The sequence below is a fragment of the Lemur catta genome, chromosome 1 (genome assembly GCF_020740605.2).
Source record: "Lemur catta isolate mLemCat1 chromosome 1, mLemCat1.pri, whole genome shotgun sequence".
NCBI lineage: Eukaryota > Metazoa > Chordata > Mammalia > Primates > Lemuridae > Lemur > Lemur catta.
In genome coordinates, this window is record NC_059128.1 from 167,145,149 (window position 1) to 167,166,033 (window position 20,885).

The window sequence follows — 20,885 nt, forward strand, 5'->3', positions numbered from 1 at the left end:
ACACTTTTACTTCAAGAACCACGGCCTTAGCCTCAAGTAGGCCTTCCTGAACACTACCTAAATTCTTTTTTCTTAACATCTCTTTCTGAGAAATAAGGCTAAACCCTAAACCTCTTGTGCAAATCCATTCTATGAAACAGGGCAGCTTAAAAAAACTCTTTGGGGTAAAACTGAGTCAATCCCTTTATTTTTCTGTATTCCCCTTGGCCATCTGGCCATCTGGGCCTGGGGACTCCTCACGCAGTGAGGGTCTGGCTGCAGTGTTGGTGTGGGCCAGTGTTGGTGTGGCCCACTGGTCCACTTCCCAACTGCTTTGAACACTCCGCACTGCCTCACCTAGAGTTCTTAAAGGCAAATGCCAGGGAATGTGGTTTCATCATCCGCACCTGGTTTGTTTTGGCTGGGATGTCTACCTGCAGGTTTCCAGACTCCCGAATGAAATCATCAACAAGCATCTTTAGATGGGGAAAGATTAGCTAAGCAAATATTTGACGCCTACAAGCTGCAGTCGTGAGCTCACCCGCCTTTCCAACACTGCCGGTGGATTCACGTCTGCAGCCCAGGGGCCTGTGACCTTAGTAGTGGGTCACAGAGGACACATCGGTAAGCAACATAAGGAAGGGGCATCTATACACTGGGTGTCTGATCTGTGTGTGTGGTTCTGCAATCTGTGTGGAGGACGGAAGCAGACCACAGTCATGGGATTCCCAACTGTGAGAAGGAGCAGACAGATTGCCCCATTCCAGGCCTCCTTGCAGAAGCTCACCCCAAGCACACCTTCCTCCCATCAGTGACTCTGAAAAACTACCTCTGGCCCCCTGCCTCCCTCCTCCTGGGGTTTCCTATTGCCTGGTGATGCTCACCACTCCTGGAGCCTTCGGTCTGCTGCTGCCACATTCTGTCCTGCACATGTCTTGATGTCACTGCCCTTGGACCCTGAGACAGTGTTTTTGATTTGGCAGCTTGGCCAGGCTGTGGTCCCCAATTATTCAGCCAAACACTGATCTGGGTGTTGCAGTGAAGGGAGTCTGCAGATGTAATTAAAATACATAATCAGTCGTCATTAAGTAAGGGAGATTATCCTAGATAATCAGGGTGGGCCTGTTTCAATCAGTTGGAAGGCTTTGCAAGCAGGGCTGCGGATTGAGAAAGGTGAGGAGGCAGAAAGAGGGGGAAAAAAAAGAAAAGAAAGAAATTCCCCTGTGGCCAGCAGCTTTGGCCATACCTGTGACTTCCAGCCTGCCTGTGGTCATCCCTTCCTGACAGCCTGTCCTGTGAATTCTCGATTTGCTTAACTAGCCTCCCAAATTGAGTAAGCTGACTCTTTGTAATAAATCTCTTAATACATAGACATACATGTGTGTCTCTGTGTGTATCTTTTACTATTTCTGGTTTGGTTGAACCCTGTGTTAGACAAAAAATAATGGCCTCCCAAATGCCTACATCCTAATCCTCAGAACCTGTGAATAAGTTGCATTACATGGCAAAAGGGTTTTTGCAGATGTGATTAAGTTATAGATTTTAACATATTGACTGCTACACTAGAAAAAAAAAATTTTCCCCTGGGGTCACAGTGTTTTATTACAAAAATAGAATAAAAACCTCAAAAATGAAATGATCCTTTCTTATTTAATGAAAATGTTATTTTTTATTGTTTTTTGTGCGTGAGTTACATGCAACTCACATGGTGCTAGAATCAATGTTTACACTGCACAGCAATTGAGTTGTATGCAACTCACGACTTTCTTACTTAATTTGTTTTGGAGAATTGAGTCTTCACATGCTTCACAAGGTCCTGGACTCAAAACTAGTGTGAGTTAAGTACAACTCCCATGGCAGTTAAAGTGTTAAATTAGGAGACTGTCTGGGTGGGCCCAATGTACTCACAAGCGTCTTACGAGAGGGAGGCAAGAGTCAGACAAAAAGAGAAGAGGGGAGATTTCAAGGTGCTAAACTGCTAGCTTTGAGGACAGAGGAAGGGGCCTTGAGCCAAGGGACGTAGGTGACTCTAGAAGCTAGAAAACAGAAGCTGGAAAGGGCAGGGAGACAGATTCCCCATTAATGCCTCCAGAGAAATCAAGGACTTCTGACCTCTAGAACTGCTAGACAGTAAACGTGCTGTTTTAAGTCGCAAGTTTGTGATAATAGGAGACTGATAAAAACCCTGACTCATAAGGTCCCTTCCCTCATTCCCACTGCCCTCTCCCTCCGGTGGGACCACACCTCTTCCGTGGTGTCTCCTTCAGTCTGTCCTTTTCCTGCCCATGAGAAGTCTCATTGTGGGTCTGCTCAGCCCTCCTTCTGAGAGCCACTCTCCCCTCATTTTGGAGAGGGGACCTATTCAACCACATGGCTCAAGGAGATGCCACCAGCCAGAGTGGCTCAGGGAGGGGCACGTGACCCTGCTGAACCAATCAAAATCAATTTGATTTTCTCAAATTGGGGACTTTCCACAAAAGGGCAACAGGTGCTCTCTGGTTGCTGACAGCGACTCAGCATGAAGACAGAGGTTTACAAAAGATGACAGTGACTGTGACGTTCACAGAAAAGTAGAGGGTGAAGTGAGCCCAGCTGGCCTCCAGTGCACCTGCCCAAGTCCTCAGCACACGGCTGATGAAGTTCAGCTTGATTATTAGGATTCCCTTATGAATTCCAGATATTAGTCCCTGGTCAGTTTTAGGCATTACAAACAACTCAGTCTGCCATGTCTCTTGCTTTAGATATTCTTGTCTGTTGTTAAAGTAGATAAACCATCTTTTTTTAGATGGCATTCTTCTGATATATCTTCTATCCCTTGATTTTCAACCTTCTTGTGTCCTATTGTTTTAGACGGTTTTAAAGAGCATTTATCTAGATTTTATCTCTATTTTTTATCCAATCTGAGATTCTGTAGCTCTGAAATGGTGAGAGTAGGCCATTTTCATGTACTATAATTTCTGATAAATCTAGATTTCTATCTGCCTCATTGTATTGTGCTCTTATTTACTATGGAGTTTATTTTTGGTTGTTTTATTTTTTTCCTTTTTTCCCCCCTCTCCTTTCTAACCTTGTATTATTTAATTAGGTTTCTTTATTCTCCCTTTTACTCTCTTCTGCTTTAGAAGTTATACATTCAATGTTGTTTGTCTTAATGATTACCCATATATTTTTAAATTGTGGCAAAATACACACAAAATTGGCCATCTTAACCATTTTTAAGTGTACAGTTCAGTGGCATTAGGTACATTCCTGTGTTGTGTAATCATCACCATCATCCATCTCTAAAACTCTTTACATCTTGAAAAACTGAAACTCAAACCCATTGAACAATAACTCCTCAAACTCCCCTCCCCCAGCCCCTGGCAACCACCATTCTACTTTCTGTCTCTGAATTTGACTACTCTAAGTACCTCACATAAATGGAATCATACAGTATTTTGTCTTTTTGTGACTGGCTTATTTTGCTTAGCATAACGTCCTCAAGTTTTATCCATATTGTTGCATGTGTCAGAATTTCCTTCCTTTTTAAGGCTGAATAGTATTCCATGGTATATATTGATATATATCTGGGTTGCTTCCACCTTTTGGCTATTGTGAATGTGCTGCTATAAACATGGGTGTACAAATATCTGAGATTCTGCTTTCAATTCCTTTGGATATGTACTCAGAATTGCTAGATCACATGGTAATTCTACTTTTAATTTTTTGATAAAGTGCCATACTGTTTTCTGTAATGGCTGTACCATTTTACATTCCCACCAACAGTGCACAAGGGTTCCAATTTCTCCACATCCTTGCTAACATTTGTTATTTTCTTGGTTTTTGTTTTGTTTTTGTAGTAGCCATCCTACTCGGTGTGAAGTGATATCTCACTGTGGTTTTGATTTTTATTTCCATAATGATTAGTGATGTTGAGCATCTTTTCATATGTTTTTTGGCCACTTGTTTATCATTTTGGAGAAATATCTGTTCAAGTCCTTTGCTAATTTTTTAATTAGGTGTTTTGTTGTTGAGTTGTAGGAGCTCTTTATATATTCTGGATATTAAGCCCTTATCAGATATATGACTTGCAAATATTTTTGTAATATTTTTCCATTCTGTAGATTGTCTTTTCATCCTTTTGACTGTGTTATTTGATGTACAGAAGTTTTAAATTTAGATGTAATACAATGTATCTATTTTAACTTTTGTTGCCTGTAATTTTGGTGTCATATCCAAGAAATCCTTGCCAAACTCAATGTCATAAAGTTTTTCCCCTATGTTTTATTCCAAAGAGTTTTATAGTTTTAGGTCTTACATTTAGGTTTTTGATACATTTTGAGTTAATTTGTGTATATGGTATATAAGGTAAGCATCACCACACCATGTAGATGATATAAATTCTGTTTTCCAATCCTATGTGGTACAGCTTTGGAGTTGTAATTTCTCAGAGGAATTTTTTCACCCAGAAGTCCTGCCAGGTACAAACCCCTTTGCTGTCCCTGGGCTGGTGGGTGGAGTTTTATTAGTTCCCCTTTCACGAAGGGTCCCAGCTTTATGAATGGGTCTGAGTTTCAACTCCCAAAATCATCTTTGGTACTTGTGTGATTACTAAAACCCAATCACCATTAGGAGTTCCTTTAGGGTATCTTTACTGTTCTAATCATACCATGCACATTTCCCCCTTTTCCTCCTCGCAGGGTCAACTGATTGATGCCTTTGTTGTTCTGGTGTTCAATTCATTCTTCATTTCCTTCTTGCAAGCTCAGCGATGTATTTAACTCTCCAGTGTTATTCTATTTTATGCAGCATCTCTAGGCATTTGTAGCAGGAGGGGTTCCCCGTTATGTGAACCTTCCATGCTGATGGAAACCATAATTCACTATAGCTCTTTATGGTCCATCTTAACCCATCTAACCACACCCCTGGGAAGACAGGGACCTTGTTTGATTCACAGTTGAGTGCTCCATGCAGAAGTTCTATGTGAGAACCATGAAGATGACTTGTTAAAATTCAGAGTCCATGACATCAGATGTATAAAGCAGAATCCAATTATCTCTACCCTGTTCTTTCTCATAAAACCCAGTTCTTTCCCCTCTTATGTGATGTGTTTTGTAACTTTGCATTTATTTGTATATCTGTTCACTGTGGATCTCACTCATGAGGGCACAGCAAACTCTGCTTTGTTCATCCCTGGATCTCCAGTGGCTGATGGTAGACGATCAATAAGAATAAATGAATGAATAAATGAGTCTCAGGCAGCAGTCCCAACACCACTCGGCCTCAGAGTTCAGAAACCCCTGTGGTTTACAATACTAGCAGAGTGCTGCCTTGCAAACAGTGGATGGTCAGTCAAGGCTCACTGAATGACTAGGTGACAGCCCACCCAAGGATGCTGCCCACATCCTCTCAGGCATAAAACCCCAGGCTCAGGACCAGACCCCCAGTCAGCACCTAGCAGATCCCACCCCAGCCTCTGTCCTCATCACTTCACCCTCGGGCCCACTCTTCCTGTCTGGTGAGGAGACGATCAGATACCCTTCTTTCTCTAAGATGTTTGGCCAACCCACTAGCTTAGGGCTAGATTCCTAAGCTCTGAGCCAGCCCCTGGGAGTGGGGACCAGAAGAACAGAGAGGGCCTCCTGGACAGAACTGCCTCTCAGTCACCCCAGAAAAGAAAAGGTTGCACATTCTTGTCTCTCTTTAAGATGTCAAGTATTGTTATCTGATTTTGCTTCCATTTCTGGAAAGCAGTAAGACTCAAGTGTGATAATAGATGTAAAAATGCATGGGGAGCAGTGACAGCACTGCAGAAAATGGTCCTTCTAGACAACCCCATCCTCCGGGCTGCAATCCCAGCCACGTTCTTGGTCCATCCTCAGCGACCTGGAGTACCCACTTCTGCCTTACAGTGCATTCCATGCACCACAGTGAGATGTTTTGCTGCACCGGGCAAAGGAGTGTGATGGCACTACAGACTTGGGGCTTTTTAATGGGTAGTTTTTTGTAAGTATAAATATAGGACATGTTATTATAGAAAAATGGAAAATATCAAAATTCACAAAGAAGAAAACAGAACCATGTATAGGCTTCCACACAGACAGAACTATCGCTGTCTAGGGATACCCCATTGCAGTCTCTTGCTCTGCATGTTGTGGCTTTTAAAACTTCGCGTCATCTCTACATATGGTTACCCATCCTGCCTCCTTTACATCACATTAGAGAAGAAACTCTTCCCCAAAGTTTAAACTATTCTCCGTAAAGCTTTTAAAAATGATTTGTAAATATTCTACAGATGGCTGTCCCATGATTTATTGTCTTTCTGATTGCCAGATATACAAGTCACGTCCTCATTGTAAGTTTCTGAGCAGATTAGTTAAATGACAAAAGGTTGTGCAGCCAACTGGGTTTCCATTTATTCTTTCATTTAGAAATCGAGTGTTGCTAGGCCACCCAATTGCCCCGCACCCGCGGCGGGTCTAAACGCGCATGTGCCGTACAGCTGGAGTGTGAGTCTAGGCTCACACTGTGAGAAAATGTGAAGCAAGAAAGGAAAACGAGGAATGAAGACTTTCAGGGCCGCCATTGCCAAATTTGATTTGGGAAAATACAGCAATAAATAGAAATAGGCAGCTCTGTTGTGTCTATCGCTATAAAGCAATGAGGTAGCACTGTTCTGGCCCAACAATTTGTGGTTTATGGTAAAGTGCAGGAACAGCTATGGAGGAAAAAAATATTAAGACAGAATCTGCCAGAAAGCCCCAACTCCAGCTCTGTCGTTGTGTAACGTGGCAGTTCCCACGGGCTGCCTCCCAATTTCCATCACTATGAAATGTGGACAATACGTACCTCACAGTACAGTGGGGAGGGTTGGGCAGATAGTGTTTCTGAAAGGAAACTTGTTCACATTATCTCACTAAATTTGGCACATAATGGGTCCTCCCAAGCAGGGGGAATAAAATATATTTTCATTCACAACTACATACCCATACACCCCCTGTGTTTTACCGTACTTATGTGCCCTAATGAAATGTGCTCCTCTTTGTGATGGTATCTCAGGAAACCATAATTGCTGCTAAAAATGTGTTGTTGCTGAGGGTGGGGGCTCCAAATATTTGTAATTTTAAGACGATGAAAACAGGCTTGACTAATATCTGTCTCTAGTTTTTGTATAATAAATTTTATACATTCGCACAAGGATTCAGTGGGCCCATACTCTCCAGGACACTGACGACTAAAGGAGGCAGCCTGAGCTGCCACGAGGGGGACCTTCGCTGCGCGAGAGCACAGCCCCCAGACAGCAAGGGCAACTTGAAAATGCAGCGGGCAGCCACAGAGCCCTGTGGGCTCACGCTCCAAGTCAGAGACAAGGTCCAGAGGTGGAGTGGGCCTGGCAGACAAGGCCGGCTCTTCATTAACTTGGCCCTGCCGGTCTGGGCTGGGTGGGGCATGGGGGGTGCAGCCCTGGAGCAAAGACTGGGACCCACAAGGCATGTTCCCGCCAGCCTTGGGCCAGGTGTCCTCTGGGGGGGGCGGTGTCTCTGTTGGGCCTTCTGGCAGCAAAGCCAGGGAACATGGCCCTCAATAAGCTCCTCTCTCCTTCCTCCAGAGACATGTCATCCAGCTGGGGGTTGCAGGGTGGGCCCTGCACACTGGCCAGGACACTCTGTGAAAGCTCCCAAGGCCCAGGTGCAGTGAGAGCTGGGCTGTGAGGACAGAGGGAGGCGGGGTGAGAAGGAAGAGTGTGAGAGATGGGGTGGGCACAGGTTGGGGCCTGTGAGGGCATCCCAGACTTTCCAGCAGCCTCCACAAAGCCAGAGGCATCCACGTGAGTGGTGACCAGACTCCTTGCAGTGTCCAGAGCAGCAAGGACACCTTTGGGATCTGGGATGACAGGAGCGGGGGGTCACACGTGCCCCCAGCAATGCCCACCCTCAGAGCCCAGTTTGGCTTTCGGGGAAGAGTGGCCTGACCATCTGGCTTTCTCTTTCAACCCTGCTGAGCAGTCCCCAGTGAGAGGGGTTTCTGGGAGAGGGGAGACAGCATTACTAGAAACTGTGAGGCAAGTGACCAGGAGGCAGGGGTCCCGTTAGGGGAGGTGTGCATGGAAGGGCAGGCAGGGCTCTCAGCCCTGCACAGGAGGAACTGGCTAAGAGCCTGTGGTGCCCGCATTTGCCGGGTCTGCCTGGTGATGCGAGAGCTCCCCCACCACTGGAGCTGCGCAGGCAGGGGTAGGGACACCAAGAGGACGCCTGCGTTGTTGAGCAGATGAGCTTTCTCAGCACCGTCTCATCTGAAATTCAATGATTCCGTAAACCAGGAAGCTCCATTTTTCTACAGCTCAGTTTTGTCACTGTCTGTACAGATTTTGTACAATGATTCGCTGTAAGTATCATGAAGGCAGGAAGCTGGGCGCGAGGACTTCCGTGTGGAAACGAGGAGAAACGAGGAAAAGCGAGCCCTACTACTGTGCAAGGGCCCAGCCGCAGCGTCCTGGCTCACACACGCCTGCTCTCGGGAAGCCCCCATTCCTCCCCCATGGGTCCTTGAAGTTCATTTCCATTCCAGGACACCATCCCTGACCCTCCTCAGTGCTGTCCCTGCCCCGCAGTCAGAGCGTGGGTTTGTTCCTGTAAAATGTCATAGCGAGGGAGGTAGGAGGGTGACAAATTCATTCCAATTTTTCTACAATGTTTCCAGTTTCAAAACTGAAAGTCCTGTGTCCTAGGAACCCCCTATGTCCTGGGCAAATGGAGACAGCTGGTCACTCCGGGAGGCAGCGAACTTAGGCAATTGTTTCTTGGAAACCTGGGAGCCTCTGAGGAAGACAGGTGTAAACAGCAGCACCCAGCAGAGGGTGGCAAGGGAGATACCCAATAAATGCTTGTGGAATGTGCGAGGCCCCAGCTCTGACTCCAGTGATCAGCTCCCAGCTGCTTCCCCCCAAGCACCGTGAATCACAGGGAAAGCGGGAAGTTTTCAAAAGAGCCTGAGGCACAAGCAAGGAATGACTTGTACAACAGCCAGAGAAAGTGATCAGTTTAATCACATCCTGCCACCTCCTTGGCAGCCAAGCGGGCAGGAGGAGTGTGGCTCTGGAGGCCTGCTCTCCCCACCCCTGCCTTCCACCACTGCTCCGCGCCCCAGGCCCCGTGGCCCCACGACGTCCCCCAGCTGGCTCTCTCCTGCAGGGTCCCACAGGGCCCAGCCCGGGAATGTTCTCACATCCACACCCCACACACCTGGACCACTTAAACTGTCTAGGTACCATTCCCTCTGCACCCACCAAGCTGGCTGGGTGAACTAACCAGATAAACTAGTTCCAACTTGAGGCTTGCCTGTGTTGTGTTTCCCAAACTCAATTCGCGCTGCCTGGAAGTCCACACCCAGGCAGACACGAGCTAGACACACAGGGTTTCCTGGAGCATCAACGTCACTCCAAGATTGGGGCAGGGGCGGAATATAACACTATTTGCAAACACACAGAATGTGGAGAACAATATAAAATTCACTTGATTTTAAGCTAGAACATATCAAAGAGATGTAATACTCTGGGTTAGTCAGGCCACATCCCAGACACCTCCCCTCTCTACCTTGTCCCACCCCTGTGTGGAGACTTCTGTGTACCCACTAGAATTCAAAGCCTCTTGGTGGGGCAGTTTGACAAACACTAGCTCAATGCAGCCCTCTCTGATGATACCTATGTTTTAACTGAGGCCCTCTGTGTTCTAGGCCAGCATCCCCCAACGGTGTCGGATGGGGCAGTCTTCAGAACATAAATAAGAATTACTGAAAATCTGACAAACAACTGTTCAGTCAAATTTACAGCAATACACAGGGCCTAATGAAGGTTTATTTAAAAAAAACGAATTACTGATGTTAGGGTAAACAAAATGAAACTTGTCATTAGGTCCCTGAGGTTCCTACAGGACTCAGGTGCACAGTCAATCTCTAGAAAGTTCTGAAGGCAGGGAGGCAGCCCTGGTTGGAGGAGAGCATTGCCGAGTGCTGACCAGGCTGAGCGTCCCAAAGGTCCAGGGGTTATCGCTCCTGGCTGTGCCCTCAGGCTGTGCCAGAGCCTGCAGTGTTTCCCATGTGTCTCTAGGGTTTCCATTCGGCAGGGCAAAGAGGTGGGAAAGACAGGCTCAGGGAGAGGGCTACTCGCTGGGGAGGATCATCTCATCCTTCAACCCTTCAGTGCAGTCAGACTTCCTGCCTTGGTTTCATTCTCCACCCCTGGGCAAATTTAATCCATCCCAAACAGTGAGACACACCCCGGGAATCAGGTCCTCTAGACTGAGAGAGCTGCGGATTGATCGAGACAACCCGACTGCCTTTGTCAGGTTTCATGTCAGGTCTCCTAGTGAATTTCAGACCCACTGGCCTTGCTCCTAGTCTCATCTCAATCAGCAACTTAACATTGGGAGATAAGAATCTGAGAATCTGGAAGACCTGAGAGATCACTGAGCCCAGGCCCAAATATTCATGGATGAGAGAGTCCAGAACTGAAAGGTGTTCTCTGGTCATGGAAAGAAGGGGGGTAGGGAGTGAGACGACCAGGGGAGGAATCCCTGCTTTGCTGGTTACTGGATATGTGGCCTTGGATGAGCCTAGGTTTCCTCGACTGTGACATGGAGGTGCAGATAGCTCTCTGGCAGGGCTGCCATTAAGATTAGAAAATATTTAGGAACAAATGATTTAAAAAAACAAGTTCAAGGGAAAAGACATACCAATCAGCTAAGGCCAGAAGAAAAGCTGGAGCACATAAATACAGAAGATCCCACCCAGTTACCAAGAGCAAACTTTAACTCTGTCCTTAAATCTTCCTAAAAGCCAAAGTAGTAGAAGTGAAACTGGATGGGTTATAAAATTTGGTATCCATAAGATAAACACATACCATTGTGGGATAAAGCCAAGCATTTATCTGACTTCAAGACTTGCTCTACATTATTCACAATAGCCAACACATGGAAACAACCTAAGTGTCCATCAACAGATGAATGAATAAGGAAAACGTGGTATATATACACAATGGAATATTATTCAGCCTTTAAAAAGAGGGAAATCCTGCTGTGTGCATGGATGGATCTAGAGGACATTATGTTAAGTGAAATAAGCCAGGCACAGAAAGACAAATACCTCATGATCTCACTTACATACGGAATCTAATAAAGTTGAACTCATAGAAGTAGAAAGTAGAAAGATGGTTAACAGAGGCTGGAGGTGTGGGGAGGGAGGGAATGGAGAGTTGTTAATAAAAGGGCACGAAGTTTCAGATGAACGGGAGGAACAGGTTTTGAGATCCGTTGCACAGCAGGATGACTATAGTCAATAACATGTATTATATATTTCAAATAACTGAGTGAGTAAATTTCAAACATCTCACCTTAAAAAATGATAGGTAAGGCCAGGTGCGGTGGCTCACACCTGTAATCCTAGAACTCTGGGAAGCCGAGGCAGAAGGATTGCTTGGGCTCAGGAGTTTGAGACCAGCCTGAGCAAAAGTGAGACCCCATCTCTACAAAAAACAGAAAAAATTAGCTGGGAATGGTGGTACGTGCCTGTAGTCCCAGCTACTCAGGAGGCTGAGGCAGGAGGATGGCTTCAGCCCAGGAGTTTGAGGTTGCAGTGAGCTGAGCTGTGATAACACCACTGCACTCTAGCCCCAGGCAACAGAGCAAGACTCTGTCTCAAAAAGAAAAAAAATGAAGTGATAGATATGTTAGTAGCTTAGTTAGCTTGGTTTAATCATGTTTTATTGTATACATACATGAAAACATCACATTGTCCCATAAAATATATCCAATCATGCCAATCAAAAAATATTTATCAATAAAAGTAATACTAATAATAAATTTTGAAAAAAGGAAATATTTTGAAATTTTGAAAAAATTTTGAAACAAAAAATTGCTCTATAGCTGCAGTAATCAAGACACAGTGGTACTGGCAGAGAGATATACACATAGATCAATGAAACAGAATAGAAAACCCAGAATAGACCCACACAAGTACGGCCAACTGAGTTACAACAAGGGTGCAAAGGTAATTCAATAGAGGAAGGGTAGTCTTTTCAACAAATGGTGCAGGAACAATTGTATAGCCATTGACAAAAAACGGAACGTTGTCCTAAACCTTACACCTATACAAAAATTAACTCAAAATGGAACATAAATTTAAATATAAAATTAAAAGTTTTTAGAAGAAAATGTAGAAGAAAACATTCAGGAACTAAGATTTCATGAAGAATTCTTAGACATGACACCAAAAGCAGGATCCAGAAAACTAAAAGTTAATAAATTAGAATTCATCAAAATTAAGCTTTTTCTCTGTGAAACACCTTGTTAAGAAGACGAAAACAAATAAGCTAGAGACTAGAAAAAAATATTTTCAGACCACATACCCAGCAAAGGACTTGTATCTAACATATATAAAGAACTCTAAAAACTCAAAAGTAAAAAAAGAAAAAAGTTCACCAGCCTGAGCAAGAGCAAGACCCCGTCTCTACTAAAAATAGAAATTATCTGGCCAACTAAAAATATATATAGAAAAAATTAGCCGGGCATGGTGGCGCATGCCTGTAGTCTCAGCTACTCGGGAGGCTGAGGCAGTAGGATCGCTTAAGCCCAGGAGTTTGAGGTTGCTGTGAGCAAGGCTGATGCCACGGCACTCACTCTAGCCCGGGCAACAAAGTGAGACTCTGTCTCATAAAAAAAAAAAGAAAAAAAAAAAAGTTCAATTAGCAAATGAAGAAAATATATGAGCAAACATTTCAAAGAAGTGGAGATACAACTGGCAAATGAGCACATGAAAAGATGTTCACTATCACTGGCCATTAGGGACCTGCAAAGCCAGACCATGTCACTACATTTCTATTAGAATAGTTGAAATAAAAAACAGTGACAATACAAATACTGACAAGGCATCAGAACAACTGGGTCTCCCACATATTGCTAATGCAAATATAAACTGGTATGATCACTCTGGATAACAGTTTAGCAGTTTCTTTAAAAAACTCAACATGCAAATACTGCGTGACCCAGCAAAGACATTCCTGGGTTAAACACAATCAATACAGAGAAACGAAAATTTATGTCCATGCAAAAACCTGTACATAATTGTTCATAGAAGATTTACTTGTAATAGTCCAGAACTGGGGAAAAAAATCCCAAACGTCCTTCAGTAAGTGAACATTTAAACAAATTGTAATATATTCATACCGTGGAACACTACTCAGCAAGAAAGAAGAACAAACTACTGATACATTAAAAACAACTTGGATGGATCTCAAGGGCATTATGCAGAATGAAAAGAGCCAGTCTCAAAGGCCACATATTGTATGATTCCATTTGTATAACATTCTTGAAATGACAAAATAGTAGGGACGGAGAAGAGATTAGTGGTTGACAGGGGTTAGGGGATGATAGTCAGGAAGGGAGGGATGTGACTATAAATGGGTTAGCACAAGAGAAATCTTCGTGGTGACAGAAAAGTTCTGCACCTGGAAGTGGTGGGGTGGTGGCTACACAAAGCTGCACCTGTGATAAGATAGCACAGAACTATACACACACTCGATAGCAATGTCAGTTTCCTACTTTTGACATTATGCTGTTATGCACCATGGAACCACTGGCAGAAACTGGGTGAAGGCTACACAGGACCTCTAAGTACTAGTTTTCCGATGAATATATAACTGCTTCAAAATAAAAAAAGGTTTTAAAGACTCAAAATAAACATTTTGTCTAGTACTAGGAATTCAGCTGACTTTCTCCCCAAGTACCTTAGTGACAACCATCTGTGTTGATCCTGTGGGATGCAAATTCACACAGCTATTTCTTCATGTCATTCCTCAACAGAAACTGAGACTGGAATGGCCAAGTGCTTGTTAGTGAACTTCACAACTTCAGAACGGGGGCCAAACCAGCCCAGGCCGGTACCCCGGGCTTCTGCTCAGTCAGTCCCACCACAGTGGGCACACAGATGGGGTTCTCCGCAGGCCAGTGCCTCCACTGGCAGGTTGAAGGAAGTGTTGCGGGTGGTTAAAGCCATGGGATGGGATGAAAAAGATCAAGCAGGAGGTGTGAAGAGGGAGAATGAGGAGGGGGCGAGGCCAGGGGACCACCTACATTCCTCTGCATACACCCTGACCCATCACACAAGCAAACAAAAGAAGGTGAGAGGAAGCCAGGCTCCCATCCCAACATCCCGATGCCACTTCTGGGTCTTCCAGAACAGAAAAAAAAGGGTAGTCATTGCCACAAAAAGAAAGAGTTGAAATGAGCTATCTATATTATGAAACATAAGCCATTCTTCCATTTGCTATGTCGGCATCACCAGGAGAGAAAATGAAAGCTAAGAGGGCTTTGCACATCATCCAGGAGAAGGTCTAAGTGACCCACCCGACCCCACCCCTCTACTTCCTACAAGCAGGCCAGAGGGGCCTCTCAGGAGGCAGACACCCAAGAACAGAATGGTGCTATCCTACATGGTGGGGGAACACTGCCCCCGGGGAGGAGTGGGCATATCTTCATTCACTGGGTCGGTGAAGGAATTCTTTGGCCCAGCGGGTTCTACTGAGCATGTTTTCCTCAGCATGAATCAGGTTGCTGGGATATAGCACTTTGTTCTGGAAACTGAGAAATTAAGCCCAAGATGCCTCCCCACGGTTGGGGCTCAGAAGCCTCAGGAAGTTATGGGCACAGGCCAAGACATAGAACTTCTCCTTCATTTTTGGTCCTCCTCAGGCAGAGTTACCAGGGCCACTCCAGCTGAGCTGTGAGGTTTGCCTTTCCTTCCTTCCCAGGGTTCTTCCCCAGCCCAGTCCCACTGGGATGCTCCCCACTGGTGGGATACACATTACCTCACTGTGCTGGGGCCCTGCGTGTGTCACTTCCTGAAATCTGGGCAGCAGTTGCCAATCAACCACTTCTTCTGTAAGATAACCTCAGCTTGGCCCCAAAAGAAAGTTTCGTTTTAAGGAGAAACAGATCTCTTTGAGGCTGCCAGGATAAGTTGTTCAAAGGCTCCCTCCTGTCAATACTTCCCACCCCCATAATCACTAAAGGAACCTGTTTTTAATTTAGCATTTTGATTGTTGGGCTGGTCTCTGCTTCTTACTAATCCTGTCAGCCAGAGACAACAGAGACTGTGTCCTGATTAAATACGATTGTATTTACTTCTGTGGGAGAAGGTAGAAAAACTTCACCCTAAGAGCGGCCAGACTCTGTAGGTAAGAGTTATGAAGAGTGAAAAGTTATGAGCCTGTTAGCATTAGGATCACCCATCCTGCAGCCACCCCAGGTCCCCTTTGTCACAGCTGGGATGTGCATGTCACCAGTGCCCAGAGGAAGCACTGACCACTGGGAACAAGCACAAGAACATGTGCTGGTACCCCCACCTGCTAAAGCAGAGCTCAGCACAGTGCTGATGGTGAGGGCGAGGTTGCACAGTGGTTAGGGTCTCCAATGCTGGCGTCTCACATACCTGGTTCCTCTACACTCCACCTTTCTGGTTGTGGGTCCACACACAAGGGGCCAGCCTCACGAAGCCTTGTTCTCCTCATCATTAATGGGGACAATAATAGTATCCATTTGACAGAGAGTTGTGATGAGGATTAAATATAGATAAAATATTTCCATAGTTCCTGGTACATGCATACGGCTCAATTACTGTTAGCAACTATTACTATTATTTTGGACATTATTATTATTAACTGTAGTTTTTCTTAACTAATAACTATGCCTCATGGAATTGGTAGAACAACAGTTCCTAAATGATGTTTGAATGTGTAGTCCTCTTTGTTGAAGAAAGAATTGATTTCAAATTGGTACCAGTCCCTGAGAGCACAGAATGGTTGACAGCACCCTTTTCCTACACCTCATTCCTCATAATCCCAGAGCCCCATGACGTGGGACTTGGTAATATTACCTACTTTTTTGAGTAAGGACACTGAGACCCAGGAAAGGTGAGAAATGCTTCCCTGTGTCAGTTATTAAGTGACTAGGATGGGACACGGATCTGAGTCCTCTAGCCTTACCTCCTTCCCCTAAACCACATGCTATGTGGGTTTTTGCAGGAATGTCCACAAAGCCAATTGGTTTGTCTGTCCCAACAACAAGGAACCTAGAAAAATGGCAGATCCTCAGGTTGGGTGTCCCCTGTTCCCACTCATGTCACAAATGTCCCAAGACATGTGCAGCCCATCCCCCACTGGGAAAGGGCAGGGCAGTTCCCCACCCTCTCATTGGCAGGATGAAATCTCCCTTCAAATGGCAAAGTCCCCAGTTACTGCCCCAGGAGGGAAAGGCTTAAGTGAATTTAACTAATGAAATTTCAGATTCCAGATTTGCTTAAGACATCCAACTTTGCACCTGGTTTCAGGCTGGTAAGTGAAGCTAAGTAGCGGTATCTCCAAACTCTAATCTTAGAATTACTATGAATCAAATGAGGCAATGATTAAGAGAATCTGATTTTTAGACTTAAGAAAGATTCTTAACTGCTATGAGTACTTAACTCCTTTAGGAGGCCAACTGGCCTGAGCCCAGGCTTCAGGTGCGTGTGGCTAAATCACAGGCATATGAGAAATTATCTTATTTTTATGGATTTTCAAAGAAACTGCAGCCATACACATTTATTTTAGAGACTCAGGGAAGGTCTAAATAGATAAATGTCATTTGGCATTACTCTCATTGTCAGGAATCTGGTCTGGGACAACTGACTCTCCTGCCATTCTTGGTGAAAATGGAGGGAGATTGCCTCCACTCTAGCTCCTGCCGAGGCCCCTTTCCTTAGACCACCCAACCCTTGCCCCCCTCCTTTGCCTCCCAATTCCTAATTTAAAAATATCAAAATTTCCTCAATTCTCTGCTGAAACTTCTCCAAAACGCTTTTAAATGGTGGAACCAAAACTGCACGCAGTGTTCTCATCCAGGTCTGGCCAAAGATGAGCAGATTTGAGGATTATTTTAAACTATTCCAAAATTTCTGTTTCTTATTCATATTCAACTGTGAAATCGATTCAGCTTTTATTCATTATGGTGTGGAGAGAGAGCAGAAGCAGAAGTGGAGATCCCATCTCCACTGGTAACAAAATGAGTAAGTACGTAGATGAGATCCACTCTGACCTCTAGATCCCTTTCTGTTGGGCACATATTACTAGTCCACAGAGACTCACATCCTCCCTTTGTGTGATCTGGCTACCTTTTAATTGCACCACGGGAGGCTTTACCCAGTCCCATTAGATAGTATGATTGTGGGAAAGCAGCTCTCTGCACCATAATCCCCACCCTGTCCTGAAGGGGCCCTGATGCTGTCTCTGCAGCCACCCACATCCTTGCCACAGTAGCTTTGCCCTCTCAGGAGGTATCCTCCGTAGTTCCTTTTGTCTGGCCAGAATGGGCAGAAGAACATGAGTGTGGATTCAACCATTTCAGGTCCTCCTGGACCTGTGAGGGAGTGAACGAATGTCTGACCCCTGGGGAAGAAGGTGTTCTCACTGCAACCACTGCCAACACTCTATATTCTCTTCACCTACTCCCTGTAACTTGCCAGGCAAGAGGCACCTGCTTAGCCTTTCCTGAACAAACTGCGAGGTCCTGCTGCTTTCCTGGGGCCATTTCCAGCCGCGAAACTGAGGCAGGAGCGTGCAGGTGGGTCGTCAACTTCGGAAAGCTGCCCTCTGAAGGGGGTTCTCTGCGCTGCCAGCAGCCGCGCGGCCAGGTAGCACAGTCCCCCGTGCCGGCGGGAGAAGAAGGCCTGGAGAAGACCATCCCTTCTGCCACCCACCCCAGGAGGGGATGGCCTCTGACTTCCTCCATCTCTGAGGGACCACAGCCTGTCCCCCCGAGGCGCCAGGGCCCGGCACCTCCAAGCCGATCCCATTAATGAAATAACTGCCCGCAGGAGACCGAAAAGGTGTTCCTCCGGGTGCTCTTTTTCAATCAAAGAATGGGACAATTCCCTCACCTAGTATGCCAGAACTCTCTGCCTTGGGTTGCCCCAATAAGCAGGTACTTCCAGGGTCCTGTTTCTTACCCGGACGAGGGCATGTGAGCGCGCGCGCACACACGCCTAGCACGCGCCCGCCGTCCCGGCGCCCCCTCGCCAGCCGTGCGGGGACTGGGGACTGGGGACGGGACCGGAGCGCGGCACGGGAGGGAGCGCGGCGCGCCCGGCGCCTCCCGGCTTGGGCGGACGGACGCAGGCGCCCCGCCGAAGGTGCGCTCGGCGCGGCTCGGGCCCAGACGGCCTCGCGGACTCTGCTCACCTTAATGTTGCCGAAGACGGAGCGGGGACAGCTGCTGGCTCGGCCCGAAGGGGCGTTGCTGCCCTGGGGCGCGCCGGGCTTGGGCAGGAGCCCCATGGTGGCGGGCGCGGCGGCGGCGGCGGGGCCCCGGGCTGGGGGCCGGCGAGCAGGGTCCCGGGCGCCTCGGGCTGATGCGGCCGCCGGGCGGGCGGCGAGCGCGGCGGCGGTGGCCGGAGGAGGCGCGCGGCGCGGAGACTGAGAGAGAGAGTGCGCGCCCAGAAGTTTTATAAGTGGCCGCAGCCGTCGCCGATGATGAAACGCGCTCTCCCTCCTCCCTCTTTTCCTCCAGTGTCAAACGCGCTGCGAACCCCCGCCCCCCGCCGCCGCTGCCACCCCCTCAGACAGGTGTGACGCCGTGGGGACCCGCAAGGCTTGACTGCCCCGGGAGAAGGTCGGGGGGGAGGGGGGAGGAGGGAGGTGTCGGCCCGGGGAGGGCAGGTGATGGCTGGAGGGGGCAGGAGGCTGCAGGGGTTGGGGGAACCCGGGGGCTGCCGAAGCGAGGGTGGGCGCAACGGAGGCCGGTGTGTGAGTGACTAGAGGGGACCGGGGAAGGAGCCGGCAGGGCTAGAGGGCAGGAGGGCTGGGATAGGGGGAGGTGACGGGGTCCGAGGGGGCGCTGGAGGGGCCGACGGGACCCAGGGGGTGGAAGGGAGCTGGGGGTTTCTGCAGCGGAGGTGAGCCCGGCACCCCTCCCGACGCACTCGGGAGATTTACAGAGCCAGTCTCTGCTTGTTTGCACTCGCCGCGCAAACCTGGGCCCTCAGTTCCGGTGATGGCTCTGAGACTCTCTGAGGCTCTGTTTGTGCTGAGGACTGATTTATATTTAAACTGCTCTTTGCGCTGGAGAGGGGGAGGGTAACAAGGTGGAGAGGTGGGGGCCGCCCCAGGCTGGGCCCGAACTCTCTGGACCTGAGCCAAGGTAAACTGCAGGCGCTGTCAAGTGTCAGCTGGGTCTGGCCGGGAGTGCTGCGGCGGAGAGGGGGGGCCGTGGACAAACGGGATGCAGCCCACTGACCTCCTTCTCAGGGCTGGAATGAACAGAGGGTTTACTTTTTCCCCCAAGACATTTTACCACCAGGATTCCCAGTGCAGAGAAGAGTAAGAAGGTGAGATTTTTTGAAGGGAAGGATAAAAAGGTTCTGCCAAAAGCAGCTGCAATAAGGAATTCAGTACTGGAGGCATTTTTCCAGCTCCCTACTTCCTGTAGTCCCCTGCAGAGTCAACCTCTCCCAGCCCACCCCACTCCCAGGAAAAGATGCCCTCATTACCCAGGAAGCTTTGGCTAAGACAAGGGCCACAGGATGGATGGGCCACATAGGCTTCTTATTTCCACCCAGGGCCCGATGCCTTTCTGGACTTGGTCTGGCCTGGCCCATGTCCAGGGGCTTCTTCTATCCACCTGTGGCCCAGGGACCCTGGACATAGCAGCATTCCAAAGCTGTTGAACAGTGGGCAGCCTCTAGCCACTTCACTCACCCACAGAGTGAGATGCATCCAGACAGACTTTCCACTGCCCTGCAGCAGCCCCAGACCCAGAGCAGGCATGAACTCCAGGTCACCACCTGTTCTCTTGGAGAACACAAAACGCAAGGACAGCTACCAGCACAGAGCACTCAATGTGCACTGGGCACTGACTAACATGCATGGTGAATTGTGCCAGGCACTCTCCGGAGCACCCACATGCATGGTTCCATGTAACCCCAACATTAGCCCTGCAGTTATAGGTGCTATGACAGCCTGGACTTTACAGATGAGGACGCCAGAGCAGTCAACTAAAAAAGTTGTCTGACAGCCACACAGTTAGTCAGTGGTGGAGCTGGACCCCGGACTCAGCTTTGCCTGACTCCAAAGCCCAGACTTGAAGCATGCTATGCCTTTGGGAGATTAGTTGAGTAACCCCATTCATAAGTCGAACCAGGCAGGGACCCGAGAATATCCAAGCCAAGGTCACAGAAACATGAGGGCCACCATGGCTGGAGCTTCTTCCTCAAACTCCGAGGACTTACTATGATCCCCAGGTAGTATCCCAGGGAGGATCAGCCTCTCCAGCCCTCACCTCATCCTGCTCCATTACCCTGGCCCTCTGCCTGCTGTCAGCACCAGCATCCTCTCCCAAGGAAAGGCCTGTTCAGAAATGCTCACAGATGCTTATCTGCTTTCATTGACCTTTACTAGGTGGAGTTCTGCTAAATGTATTGGAGAGCCAACCAAAATGACTTAAATGAGATTTATTTGTTTCTCATAATAAGAGGTCTGCTAGTGGGTAGTCTAGGGGTCATGGCCTAGACCACTCCAGAATCCCTTAGTGTGTGGCTCTCATCCCAATGGCTGGCTCATTGTCACAAGGTGGCTGCTCCACCTCCAGCCCCCTAGCCTAATTCCAGGAAAGAAGTGGAAAACAGGAAACAGGAAGGGGCCATGCTCACACCAGGGAAGCAAATCCCCCTTGCATGCACAGCTGCTTTTCCTTAAGTCTTTTTGGCCAGTACTGGGTGACATAGCTGCCTTCTGCAAAGGACACTAAGACACACGGTTAATACCATTGCTGCCCCCTGATCAAAACTGGAGTTTTATTATGGAAAAGGAGAGAAATGATATCGTGTCTTCAGCTTCCAGTGTCTACACA

At 47.5% G+C, this 20,885-nt stretch overlaps 1 protein-coding gene across 2 annotated transcripts in view; it reads right to left on the minus strand.

Moving 5' to 3' along the window:
- Positions 1-18,567, minus strand: part of SLCO2A1 (solute carrier organic anion transporter family member 2A1) — a 79,627-nt gene extending 61,060 nt beyond the window's left edge. The window contains exon 1 of one of the 2 annotated variants that reach the window (XM_045538986.1): positions 18,221-18,567. In XM_045538986.1, coding sequence (XP_045394942.1) covers positions 18,221-18,316 — 96 coding nt within the window. In that variant the 5' untranslated portion in view covers positions 18,317-18,567. Of the gene's footprint in view, positions 1-863; positions 947-18,220 lie in introns of those variants that run through there. The other variant, XM_045538994.1, reaches the window with a different exon arrangement.
- Positions 18,568-20,885: the final 2,318 nt, after the last annotated feature.